General features: G+C 37.7%; 1 protein-coding gene across 7 annotated transcripts in view; it reads right to left on the minus strand.

The window, feature by feature from the left end:
- Window positions 1–6,529: 6,529 nt before the first annotated feature.
- The window catches only part of LOC121241865 (serine/threonine protein phosphatase 2A regulatory subunit B''beta-like), a 42,524-nt gene continuing 36,960 nt past the window's right edge, over window positions 6,530–12,093 (minus strand). For 3 of the 7 annotated variants that reach the window (XM_041139720.1, XM_041139719.1, XM_041139721.1), the window contains 4 exons: window positions 9,728–9,884; window positions 8,756–8,881; window positions 8,500–8,640; window positions 6,530–6,996 (listed from right to left, as the gene is read on the minus strand). In XM_041139720.1, the coding sequence (XP_040995654.1) occupies window positions 8,500–8,640; window positions 8,756–8,881; window positions 9,728–9,884 (424 nt within the window). In that variant the 3' untranslated portion in view covers window positions 6,530–6,996. Of the gene's footprint in view, window positions 7,002–7,820; window positions 7,922–8,499; window positions 8,641–8,755; window positions 8,882–9,727; window positions 9,885–12,093 lie in introns of all 7 variants that reach the window. The other 4 variants (XR_005935826.1, XR_005935825.1, XR_005935824.1 and 1 more) reach the window with 3 other exon arrangements.

Below are 12,093 nucleotides of genomic sequence, written 5' to 3' on the forward strand. Positions count from 1 at the left end.
GTATGGGATGTCTCCCAGGAACCTCGTATAAAAGTCATCCTCCAGTAAAAATTTCTCTCTCTGGACTCTTGGATTCCCTCATGACACTATGTTTGGTTGTTGAAACAAATTCAACTTATCTCAACTCATATCAAACTAATCATTAATGGGACCCACTACTTTTTTAATTTTCTATAAAAAAGTTAAATCCATCTTAACCTACTTCATACATTTCAACCTAAAAAGTTAAACCGATTTCAACCTAAAAAAGTTAAACCCATCTCAATGGGACGCATAAAATACTACTATGCACAACTCAACTCAACTTGTCTCAACATCTAAACACAACAACGATTGACTGACATTGGCATCGGAGGCTCCCCGAACTCCATCGAGCCACCCCTACTTTCTCTTGTGTGCAGAGACAAAAGGACCTCGACCCGGGTTGATGGAACCTAACTCAAGCGTATAAAACACGATGTTAACAAATTGTACTTATTGGAGCAGAGGTAGATTCCTCACCTTGGTAATACTTATGTTTTAAAGTACATTGCATGTAGGGTAACTTCTCAAATGGTGATACCTTGTCATGCTTAGATATGTGTTTTACAAAGACGACGATTCCTTACCATGTTTACGAATCCATGTGTCTATGCCGCCATGCATACATATATGTGTCCTTTTCCTTTTTACATGAAGCTCTTCATTGTATTTTTAGGAGCATTATGTCTCATTAGAGGTTTTGTCATAACTGTCTAGCCTATCTATGATTTCATCCTTCAAACCATAGACTTTGATGCTGAATTAGACCCAAGGGTGATGCCCGAGACTTGGAATCATAGACTATGTGAAACCATAGACTTGGAATCATGTGACATTTTGAATTGTATTTATTTCTTTCAAAATGGGTGACCGCTTGTATTCGGTCTGCCGCCCTTTAGGCAATGAACAAAGTATTTGGGATGCATGTATATTTATAAGGATGGAATTAATGAGGAATGATATTATTTGTTCAATGATGTGATATAGACTTCTAGTACTACAAAGTCTTAGCTTACCGACTAGGCATTTATTTTTTTCGCCACGATTCTACTTCTCTAACCTCACACGTGCACTTCCAACTAGATGAGGCACACCTAACTCTACCAAACCCTAGTGTTGTCCATTTGGTTGGCACCTTTGGCACCACGGATCCTTGCCAGGTCCCTTACTGAGGAACGGGGCACCACACAGTGCATTTTGGTCTATAAATAGAGACAATTTGTGTACATATCATACACTTGGAATCCTTCTATCCATCACCAACTTGTGGAATAAATATCCTCACTGAAGTGTGACCATATTGTGCAAACAGACTCCATTTTCATTTAGAATTGTTTTTAAAAATGATTTTCTCACCTAAATGAATTGGAGATCTATGCAAAGATCAATGTATCATATCAGGTGGATATGATCCTCCAATCCATGCTAGGTTCATTCAGTCAACTCAGGTTGACCTACACAATGAGTAAAAGCTTTATACAATACCTGAGTTGATGAATGATCTTTGTGCAGTGAAAGGCATTCTGAAAGCCAAGACAAGCGTGAATATTGCTCAGGCTTCTTTGTGGTTTAAGCTAAGAGGCAAGGCTTACAAGAAGATGAATGCCAAGTAGGCAAGCTAGCAAGTTGTCCCATATGTTGTTAAAATGGAACTCAAGGAAGAAAGGCAAGGCATAGGGAAAGTGCTTCCACTGTGGCGAGGTTGGGTACTATAAAAGGAATTGCCCTAAGCTCTTGGTTAACAAGCGCCAAGGTACATTTATATCACTTGTGGTTGAAACATGTTTACTACTGAATCCTACGGGATCTTGGTGCATAGATTCAGTTTCCACTAATCATATCTGCAATACGTTAAATGGGTTCTACGAGACCAAAAAATAGAATAATAGGGAGATGTAAAAGTAACTTGGAGATGGGACTAGGGTTTCTGTTCTAGCCATAGGCCTTGTTTCTTTCCATTTTGAATCTAGAGTTTTATTATTGAAGACTATCCTTATGTACCAAACATTTGCATGAGTTCCATTTTTGTAAGGTTTTTGGGTCAATATGGTTATACTACTATTTTTAAAGACAATATTATTAAGAAGGATAAATATTTTATTTGTTCTGGAACTATAATTGTTGGTTTGTATATTATTACTCTTGATTCATATGCATTATTTGATTCTGAACTTAATATAAGTTCACATGTTTTACCATTAAATAGAAAGTCTCCTTCTGCTAATGATGCATGCCTTCAGCACTTGAGATTTGGTCATATTAATCCAAACAGGATACAAAGATTGGCTAAGATGGGTTTTTAGGTCCATTGTGTGAGAACTGCACACTTCGAAGGAAGGAACATTCCACATACAAGGTTAAGAGATTCATCATCTCAAGTGCAAGGGAAAGTCCAGTCAAATCGACAAGACGAGCAAAAGCCTCAGGAGGACAATACTCAGACAAAGAATCAGGAAAAAAGTAACTAACAAATGAAGTAAGCAACATTTTGGGCAAGCAAAGACAGGCGATTAAAAGGATTCGTGTAACATTCCAATAGAAGGTCCAAATCACATGGCCTATACTCCAAAAAGACTTGTCAATGATACAATTGGAGCCCATTGGAACCTTATAAAAAGCAAGAACTTCTCATTCCCAAGCAATGTGGGATCCCATACACCACCTACCCTTATCCATATCATATGGGGTATCATAATCTACCCCTTTAAATTCCCGACGTCCTCGTCGGGCCTATCCATTGTAGGTGACATGGCTCAAGTTTCACATTTCTGGTTGGGATAGGCTCTAATACTATTTGTAGCATTCCAATAGAAGGCCCAAACCACATGGCCTATACTCCAAAAGGACTAGTCAATGATACAATTGGAGCCTATTGGATCCTTATAAAGAGCAAGAACTTCTTCTTCCCAAGCAATGTGGGATCCCATACACCACCTAACTTTATCCATATCATATGGGATATCACAATTCGAGTTCTTTTTTGGGTGAATAAAAGATAGATAGGCGAAGCACAAGTAGAGCAAATTCAAAAGCAAGTGAAGGTATTTGGGCGAGTAACAATGCGGGCAAGCAATGTGTAGCGTGAACACATTTCGGAGCGAGCGACAGGCATCATGGTACAACAATTGGAGTGCCACAAAAATAGTCCAAGAGTGCTCAAAAGATGTAACCTCACAAGACTATTCTTTAATGAAGACGTTTTCACTAGAGCACACATGGGAAAGGAGAATCACGGATTCACATACGCTCGCTAGACACAGGAACTTTCAACCCCATGAGTGCTCTTTGCCCTTTGATGAGATTTTGAGACACGCAAAGCGTGTCCTTTTCGTTGTTGTCATCCCTCCATCTGCCATACACCAAGACAGTAGAGGACTCATTGATTTGCTGACCAACCTATGTCAAGAACTGTAAGACTCGTGATAGGCTAAACGCTCTGTAAAAAGGCCTCGCCTCACCGAACAGTTCCTTCACGCTTTGGGATTTTTAAAAAACTTAAAATGAAACTCTCTCTCTCTCTCTAGTCTGCTCTAATCCTCGAGGGAAAGTGAAGGCGCTACCTCCATTGGCAGTGCTCGCACTCTCACATTTCAGATGTCAAAATCTACAACGAACCAAGGAAAACTAGATTATCAACATACATTTAAGTGATACATATTGACGATGGAGTTATTTCCCATGAAAAAGCTAAAAATATCGGATAATGATGATGAGTATGTCGGATTACAATCTACTGCATCTTGTCCCCATAATTTGATGTTTTCAACATGCATAATGCTCTACTATAGTTATTGGTTGTTTTGTTAAATGGTTGATGCTATTTGGTAAAAAAGTTCTTATAATTATGTCTTAAGAAGAGTTTTGCATGTGTGAATGGATCACGACCACAAGTTGAGATGGGGAAATTTCTCGGTGGAGGTTCTCTGGTTACTCTACAGCATGCAAAGCTAGGAGTTGCTTGTTATAAAGTTGTATGAGTGGTCGTATGCAGTGAAGAAGCCAAGGTATGCGTACAACCATGACAAAGGGGAGACCATAGCACACACGTTAATAAACAAAAATAGTTGGCAAGATGGTTTTCACACTGAGTTTTGGACCTCGAGTCCAAGGACTCTAAGTTTTGTGATGCTTTGGGCACTGGGTGCTTGCTATTAATTATTATGGCGAACTATGTTTATTTTAAACTTCTTTGAGGCTGACGCCTCGGTATGTATGATTCTTTCTTTTACTTACTTGAAGTTTCATAATTTCATATTTATCGCCATGTCTTGGATTTATAGTTGCTGTAATGGGTTATAACTTATTAAGATTTTATCGCAATCTCACTATGGTAGTCTCAATATAATCTTGCTCCTTGAAACTATAGGCTTTGATGCAAATATAGGAAATGAGGTGGAATATGAGGAGGAAGAGCCAATGCAACCTGAGGAATAGTTTGGGGTCCTATCCTCGATAAATGGTAATATTTATAATTGTCCCTTGTTACTTGATTTGGGTGATGAATAAGTTATGGTTTGTAATATTTCTAACAATGGTATGGATGTGACTTATGGATAATATTATTCCTTGGCGAGTTAAGTATAATTCTCACATACTCATGGTATAGTTGTGACGTGTTTTTTTAACATTTTTTTCGCTGCAATTACTTTATACATGTATGTTGGGCATACAAGCACACATTGTTCAACAAAACACAAGGAGTGTTTGCCCGTGTGGTGTACATCTCCACAGTTTAGCCTTCTACCAAATTTTAAGTGGGGGCGGGAGGCGCTACACATTGGAACATGAACAGTTCTCAATTCGCAAATCTTATTTGGAGGGTAAAATGACCCAAAGGCCCTTTGTTGCTAAGGGATATATACTCAAAGATTTACTAGAATTAGTTCATACATATGCATATGGCCCTATGAGTGTACGGGCAAGAGGTATGGCCCCTCCCCTGTTTAATAATAATAATAATAATAATAATAACTATTTGTTTGAAAATTACATGAATATTGGGCATTGCATTTATTTAGTCAATAAATAATATTGTATTTGATTTATACATATTAATGAGATTAAGATATATAAAATATAAAGCACAAGTCTTTGTAACTTTTAAATTATGTTTTGTAGACAGTAATAAAATTGGACATTTTGTCTAAAAAGATCATAACATGTGAATTATGATAATTTATCTTAATCATGGAAGTGTTGACTTCTAATTAACATGCTAATAATATACTTAAGAGTATATTGAAATAGACCACAGAAATTTATTATGTTGTCAATTGAAAGTAAGTTTTCTATTACTGTCTTAGAGTCAATTTGGATTGGGAGATCTCACTACTATTCACAAATTTTAACTCACAAATCTCACTACTGTTTAGAAACCATCTTAACTCATTTCGGATAAGGTTGTGAGCTCAAATATGACTTTGATGTATTTAGGGGTGAGATTCTATTGGGTCAATATCTTAGCACGTGGATAATATTACATTTAGCATTGTAGGAACATTGATCTTCAAGACGAAATCCATAATATCTTTTGAGGTATAATACAATATCCCCTTAAGATAAATTTAATGGGCATTGATTATGCTGAATCTCAGCTCTAAGTGTTTTAGCAAGGAGTTAATAAAATTAATTATTCTATAGAATGTGATTCTCTGAGTAAAAAAATAATCAAAATATTAAATTTGATACACAAGGAAATTAAGTTGGAGAAAGTAAACTGTATATATTATATGTCATTCTTTATAGATATTTTACGGAGTCAATTGCAATATTTAGTCAATGGAGCTTTCGTCATGAAATAAAATTTTTAGTGCAATTATGATTTTGGAGCTAGAAACCTAAGACCCTTCTGTTATGAATCCAATTAAATTGGACTGGACTTGATGGGCTCCTACTGAATTGTTATCTTTTATTTTTATTTTGAGTTGTTAAAGTAGTTTAGTGCCTATGGACCCAGTTAATGTGAGTTAAAATTGGCTCATGCCCTTAGTTGCTGCCAAATTAAGTCATCAATCTTCCGAAGAGGAAAGAGGGTTCTTGTTTGGGGATCTGGAAAATTATTGCTGAAACAGTTTGTATTTTCTTTGGAAGGAATTGGAGAACTCGATTACCCGAAGGCATAACCAATATCATCATCTTCTTTATTGTTATCTCTTGCATAATTGTTAGTCATCTAGTATTATCTCTCCCTTGTTCTTGATCTCCTTTATCTTCTATATTAATGTTTCCTTCACTGGAGGGTTCATTACACCTTCGGAGGTAATTTTTTTTTTTTTTTTTTCCCATCCCTCTTCAACTCTATGAAAATGGCTAGAAGTGAAATGAAAAAAGAAAAAAGATAAAAAGAGTATTGAGGCTAGTGGCTTGCTACTTGCCAAGCTGTCGCAAAAGTCATGTCATCCACCAGAACAAAAAAACGCAACAATGCCATTGGTTCATTTTCGAGCAGAAGCTAGTTTATTCAGAGACATAGGGCGTTAATGAAGACATTGATGACATCTTATTCATATCAAGGAACAGAAACTAGAATCAAATTGACAAATGAGGAGAATTTAAGCCAAAATTTCCAAAAGCACATAAATTATAATAACGATTCAGTAACTCAAAAAGGGATTAAATAGACAAGGAAGACATAAAATTATATCTTACAAAGATAATCGAAAAAGGAAAAATAATCAAATATACTAAATGCTCCGAATTACTTCAATCTGGCATTATATACTCACACCTCCAGGAGAGAGTTTTGAATGGTGTAAAGGGAGGTTCCTTTGTAACTCTCATTGTATGTCAATTCAATGCAGTGGGATCTGAACACTCACTTCTGGCGCATCAAAAACCCATTCCATAAATCCACGCAAACAATTTCTGCCTGATGTGGTCGATAGTATCTGCACAGCCCATTCAAGAACTGATACATGAATTCAACAGTTTGACGGATGGCCAATTTACAAGAATCCGGAGCTTCCTTGGCAAGACCTGTACTGAGAAACAACAAATATAATATATTGAAGAGAAGCATTTAAATTGATGGAATTAAGATTTTCATCACTCTTCTACTGTTTTGAATGAAAATTAAAAGATTATAGTAGTAATCATGATGTCAATGATAATGTAATAGTGGCCATGTGGTGTTATGTAGTTCATAGCAGTGAGGGACAATGGAACTGAAGATCATTGCAGTGGTGGTCGGGTGGTTGTATTAGGTTATGGTGCTGGGGCTGGTGGAGATGACGGCTAGGGTGGTGAAGATTGACAACAGTAAAGACGGTAGTGGCATTGCAAAGGTAATGGTACTTATTTCTATCAAAATGGGCGACTGCTTGTATTTGGTCTGCCACCCTTTAGGCAATGAACAAAGTATTTGGGATGCATGTATATTTATAAGGATGGAATTAATGAGGAATGACATTATTTGTTCTATGATGTGATGGAGTTCTGGAAATACAAGGTCTTAGTTTACCGACTAGACCTTTATCTTTTCCGCTGCGATTCTACATCTCTAACCTCACACGTGCACTTCCAACTAGATGAGGCACACCTAACTCGACCAAACCCTAGTGTTGACCGTTTGGTTGGCACCCTTGGCACCACGGATCCTTGCCAGGTCCCTTGCTAAGGAACGAGGCGCCACATAGTGCATTCTGGTCTATAAATAGAGACCATTTGTGCACAAATCATACACTTGGAATCCCTCTATCCATCACCAACTTGTGGGATAAAAACCTTCACTGACGTGTCACCATATTGTGCAAACAGACTCCATTTTCATTCAGAATTGTTTTTAAAAATGATTTTCTCACCTAAATGAATTGGAGATCTTGGGTGCAAAGATCAATGCAGAATCTCAGGTGGATATGATCCTCCAATCCATGCTAGGTTCATTCAGTCAACTCAGGTTGACCTACACAATGAGTAAAAGCTTTATATAATATCTGAGTTGATGAATGATCTTTGTGCAGTGAAAGGCATTCTGAACAAGCTAAAGACTTCGCCCCGGTTTGGATTGTCAACTCATCTCATCATTACAACTTTTCCAAATTCCAAAACAATAATAATATTAAAAAATAATATTCTAACAACATTTTATTCAACTCATCTAAAACCATCTCAACTCATCTCAACTTATCTCTGAATTCAAACGGGGCCTGATCTCTCTGCTGCGTTATGGTGACTTATGGTATTCTCCTGACATTATGGTGCTTTAAAATTTCTGGTATATGAACAAGCTAAAGACTTATCTATCTGCTGCGAGTTTCATATTGCTTAGTAACATGCTAGGTTGCATGCATGCATGCATGCATTTATTACAATGGATGTGTAACCCCAGTGTTACGTATCCCGACATCTTGACAGCCCGTCTAATAACCAACTAGGAGTAGGGGGCATCACAAGATATATATTAGAAAAGAAAATGGCCAACGAAGAAGAAAAGAATAGGAACTATAATCACAGACACTGAAGTAGGCTACCAAACTTAACTCAGAAAGGAGCCTCAAGTGATTCATCCCAGACTTCTGCACTCCCATTGGAGGCATCTTCAACATCTTCCTCCATCGAAAGTCTAATATATTCTCTATGTGCAAAGCGATCCCATTCTGTCAATGTTGGATTTTCACGTTCCTGCTCAAAGCACAACATCATTCTGTCACCAACAATGGCAAGCAGCAGCATACCACTTTTTTTTCCCATGTAATGTCATCAAACAATGATTAAGAAATAGAAGCATTTCAAGTACCTGGCGAATGAGAAATGGATCACGAGTTTCAAAGGCCATAAACTTATTAAGGTTAAAAAGGATATTGAATACACTTCCTGAAAGTTTACACCCTTTCAGGTCACGTAGTGTGATATAGCTCTCATTCTGCAAGCACGAAAACTCGGAGTAAAAAACAACAGACTAATCTTTAATTGATGATGTCTTTGTAGGAAGATTCAAGAAATATTTGCTACTATTAGCCAACTGAGTTGGAAAGTAATCTCATCAAAGGACCAGTTTCATACTAACATTTGCTATTAATAACCTTGTCAAAGGACCAGTTTCGACGTTTCATACAAAAGGGTAAACTATGCTTCTAGACTCCTTATTTAGTCCAAAAGAAAAGAAATGAAAACAAAAGGGTAAATTACAAAAGATCCCAACAAACTATTATTCAGTCTCAAACACACCTTCAAACAATGAATCATTATAACTCATCTCCAAACCAACCATTTGTTACGTGTTGCCCTTTCGGCCAGATTGGGGCATCAAATGGGGGTCAAATGATGAAATTACTCCCATATACCATAAAAATTATCTCAAGAAAAAATCTTTTGAAAAAAAAAAAAAAAAAATCAATGGCTTGCCTTGGGAGTCATTGTCCTTGCTCCCATGGTCACCAACCTCTTAGTGGAGAACAATAAGCACCCAATTTGACTTGGGGGAAACTTCGCAATAAAATGTTCAATTTTAGGGGTGAGATGTTACAAGTTAAGGTTTGAAAGCGTGTTTAAGACTAGGGTTGTAGTTTATGAGTTTTATTTTTATCCTTTAGGAATTTACCAGAAAAAAGAAAAAAAAAATGTTTTCTGGACATCCAACATCAATTCACTCGAAAAAAGTAAGTTACCAATTTATATGATACATCAATTACCATTAAAAGTACCTTTTTCTAAAAAGAATTGAGTAAAGGAAACAAAAACAGCCAGAAGCACAAAAGAGAAGGTGAACCTCAGGTCCAATCATGTCAATTATTTGGCACAATATATCCTCAAAGAGCACAGGCTCCTGGGCCATGCATTCCATTCGATGCAACTGCTCCTCATAAAAGAATTGCAGTTCATTCCGTGTGAGAATCCCATTTCCATCCAGATCAATGCATTTGAACCTGGAAAAGACAATATAATGTCAAAACTAGAGCATTCCGGATCACATAAATAGTCTGTATGGATATCAAAGAATAGCAGATTAAAGTCATCCATGGCAGAAATGTCTGATACGCATATTAATGACAAGTTCAAAAAGAAATGAATTCAATCTCTATTGTCTTGCTTCTAGTTGAGTTTGGACCAAAAAATAAAAAATAAAATATGTTCATGACAAACTAAAGACGAGCTGCATAATATTGGGAGGCTGCAGGGAAGAGTGGATCTGCGCTACCTTGTTTTTATTTTTCTATTCTTCAAAGTTTTAAAATTATTTTAGCTGTTTAAATGGTATGTTATTTTCATCATTTCACCTCTGAATAGGTTTGTAAAGAAAATCAGCAAAATCAAACTAACCAGTCTTTCACAGTCTGGTTTGGCGTTCTTGATCCTCTCCGTCGTAGGTTGTCCACAATTATGGTAGAAAGCTTCATTTAGGCTTATTTGGAACCCAATCTAATTTTTGAAGCTAGAGATGATTGAGGTGAGCCAAATTTGTACACTTTAAATTAATTTTAACCATCCGAAAAATGTACAATCATTTAAAATTTTAAATTTCATGTAATTTAGATGATATCTCTTGTTTCTGTCAATTGTGGTCCTGTTGAGAGTCATATTGTGCAACAAAGTTCATTTAATGATTGAAAGGTGTTTTGTGCACCGGTTGTATTGTAGTAGCTAGATTTGTTCATTTAAGTATGTTTGTAATTTTAATCGTGGGACAAACATCTTGGAATGGTATGTTGGTTATGAAACATACTTAGTTTCCTTGTTATGCATGATGCATCAAATAGAAATATTATATCGGTTGTTATCTTTTTTTTTCTTGGCAGGTTTCTTGTGATTTGTGCACTACAAAATAAATCATTGATACTTGCATATTTGGTTGAAAATGATATTTGGGTGATAAAAAAACCAAGACAAAAAAATAGTTGGACTTTAAATTTATTTGTTAGCTTAAAACATCTCTCTCTCTCTCTACTATTTTTTCTCTCCATACAACCGAGATACTTTTCAACGATGAATGGAGGTATTAACGGCGAGATTAAGGTTCGACTATTCGAGATTTAGGTGTGATTTGCATGGAAAGTCATAGAACCAAAAGTTTTTTGTTGACGAAGGATGGAAGCTCCATGTTTATCATTGAGAGGAGCTGGAAGGTAGTGCAAGAGATGAGGCTGGGGATGACCACAGTGCAGTGGCTTGCCAAAACAATGGAGGTTTGTCTGAACAGCGAAAAGAAGGATTTTTACACCACGGCAAGGGAGGGGAACAGAAGTTTCATTGCACAGAGGTATTCCAATGCCCGTGGCCGATACATGGTTTTAGTGGAGTACGGTGGTGGTCGTATACATAGCTTTATTTTTATATCAGAAGGGAGGGAGGGTCAGGAATGGAGGAGGATGGCGGAGGCGCTGTGGGAGTTTGCAGAACAAGGAGGAAATAAGAGGGGTCCCAGAGATGGGGTAGCTCTAAGGCCAATGGTAGTGGTGGATCAACAACAAACGCGATCATACAAGGAGGCCTTGGTGCAAATAGTGGCGCCATTGCAGTCTTGTGAGCGGAACAAGGATGGAGTTAGGGGTGCTATGGCAGCTCTGAGAGGAGACACCGTAAGACCCAACAACGGCTATGGGACTGGAAAACTTCCCCATATAGTGGGTACAACAAGTACAAAATGGAAAGGAGGTGGTGGCAGGCAACCTGCTGGTTTGGCAGAGGATGGCATGCACAAAACACTTTTGGACGTAAAATCCCATCTGAATGCATTGCAGGAGAAGGCAGATTTATTAATACGGTGTGTTGAGGAGCAATATGACTTGCACCTAGGCTTGGAGGCAATTGGCCTAATAAATATAGTGCTAATCGTATGGGCTTGGAGGCAAATGGATCCACAGGGTTGCTGCAAGCTGAAGGGCAATTGAAGGCTGGACAAAGACTGGGCCGCCCATTTGAGCCTTAGCCCATGGGGCAAAACATCGGCAAGGACACACTCGGGACCCAGGTCATGTGGAGAAAAAAAGGGGTTGGGAATGAGCCCAACCCATGTGATGCAGGGCCTTCCACCGGCAGGAACCAAACAAACTCGCCAAAGAAAGCTTCGACAAACTTGGGTCCGACCAAGAAACCGCTGGCGGAGGCTGGTCGTGAAGTCGACGGTGGAGGCGTAGA

This window comes from Juglans microcarpa x Juglans regia, chromosome 8D (genome assembly GCF_004785595.1).
Source record: "Juglans microcarpa x Juglans regia isolate MS1-56 chromosome 8D, Jm3101_v1.0, whole genome shotgun sequence".
NCBI lineage: Eukaryota > Viridiplantae > Streptophyta > Magnoliopsida > Fagales > Juglandaceae > Juglans > Juglans microcarpa x Juglans regia.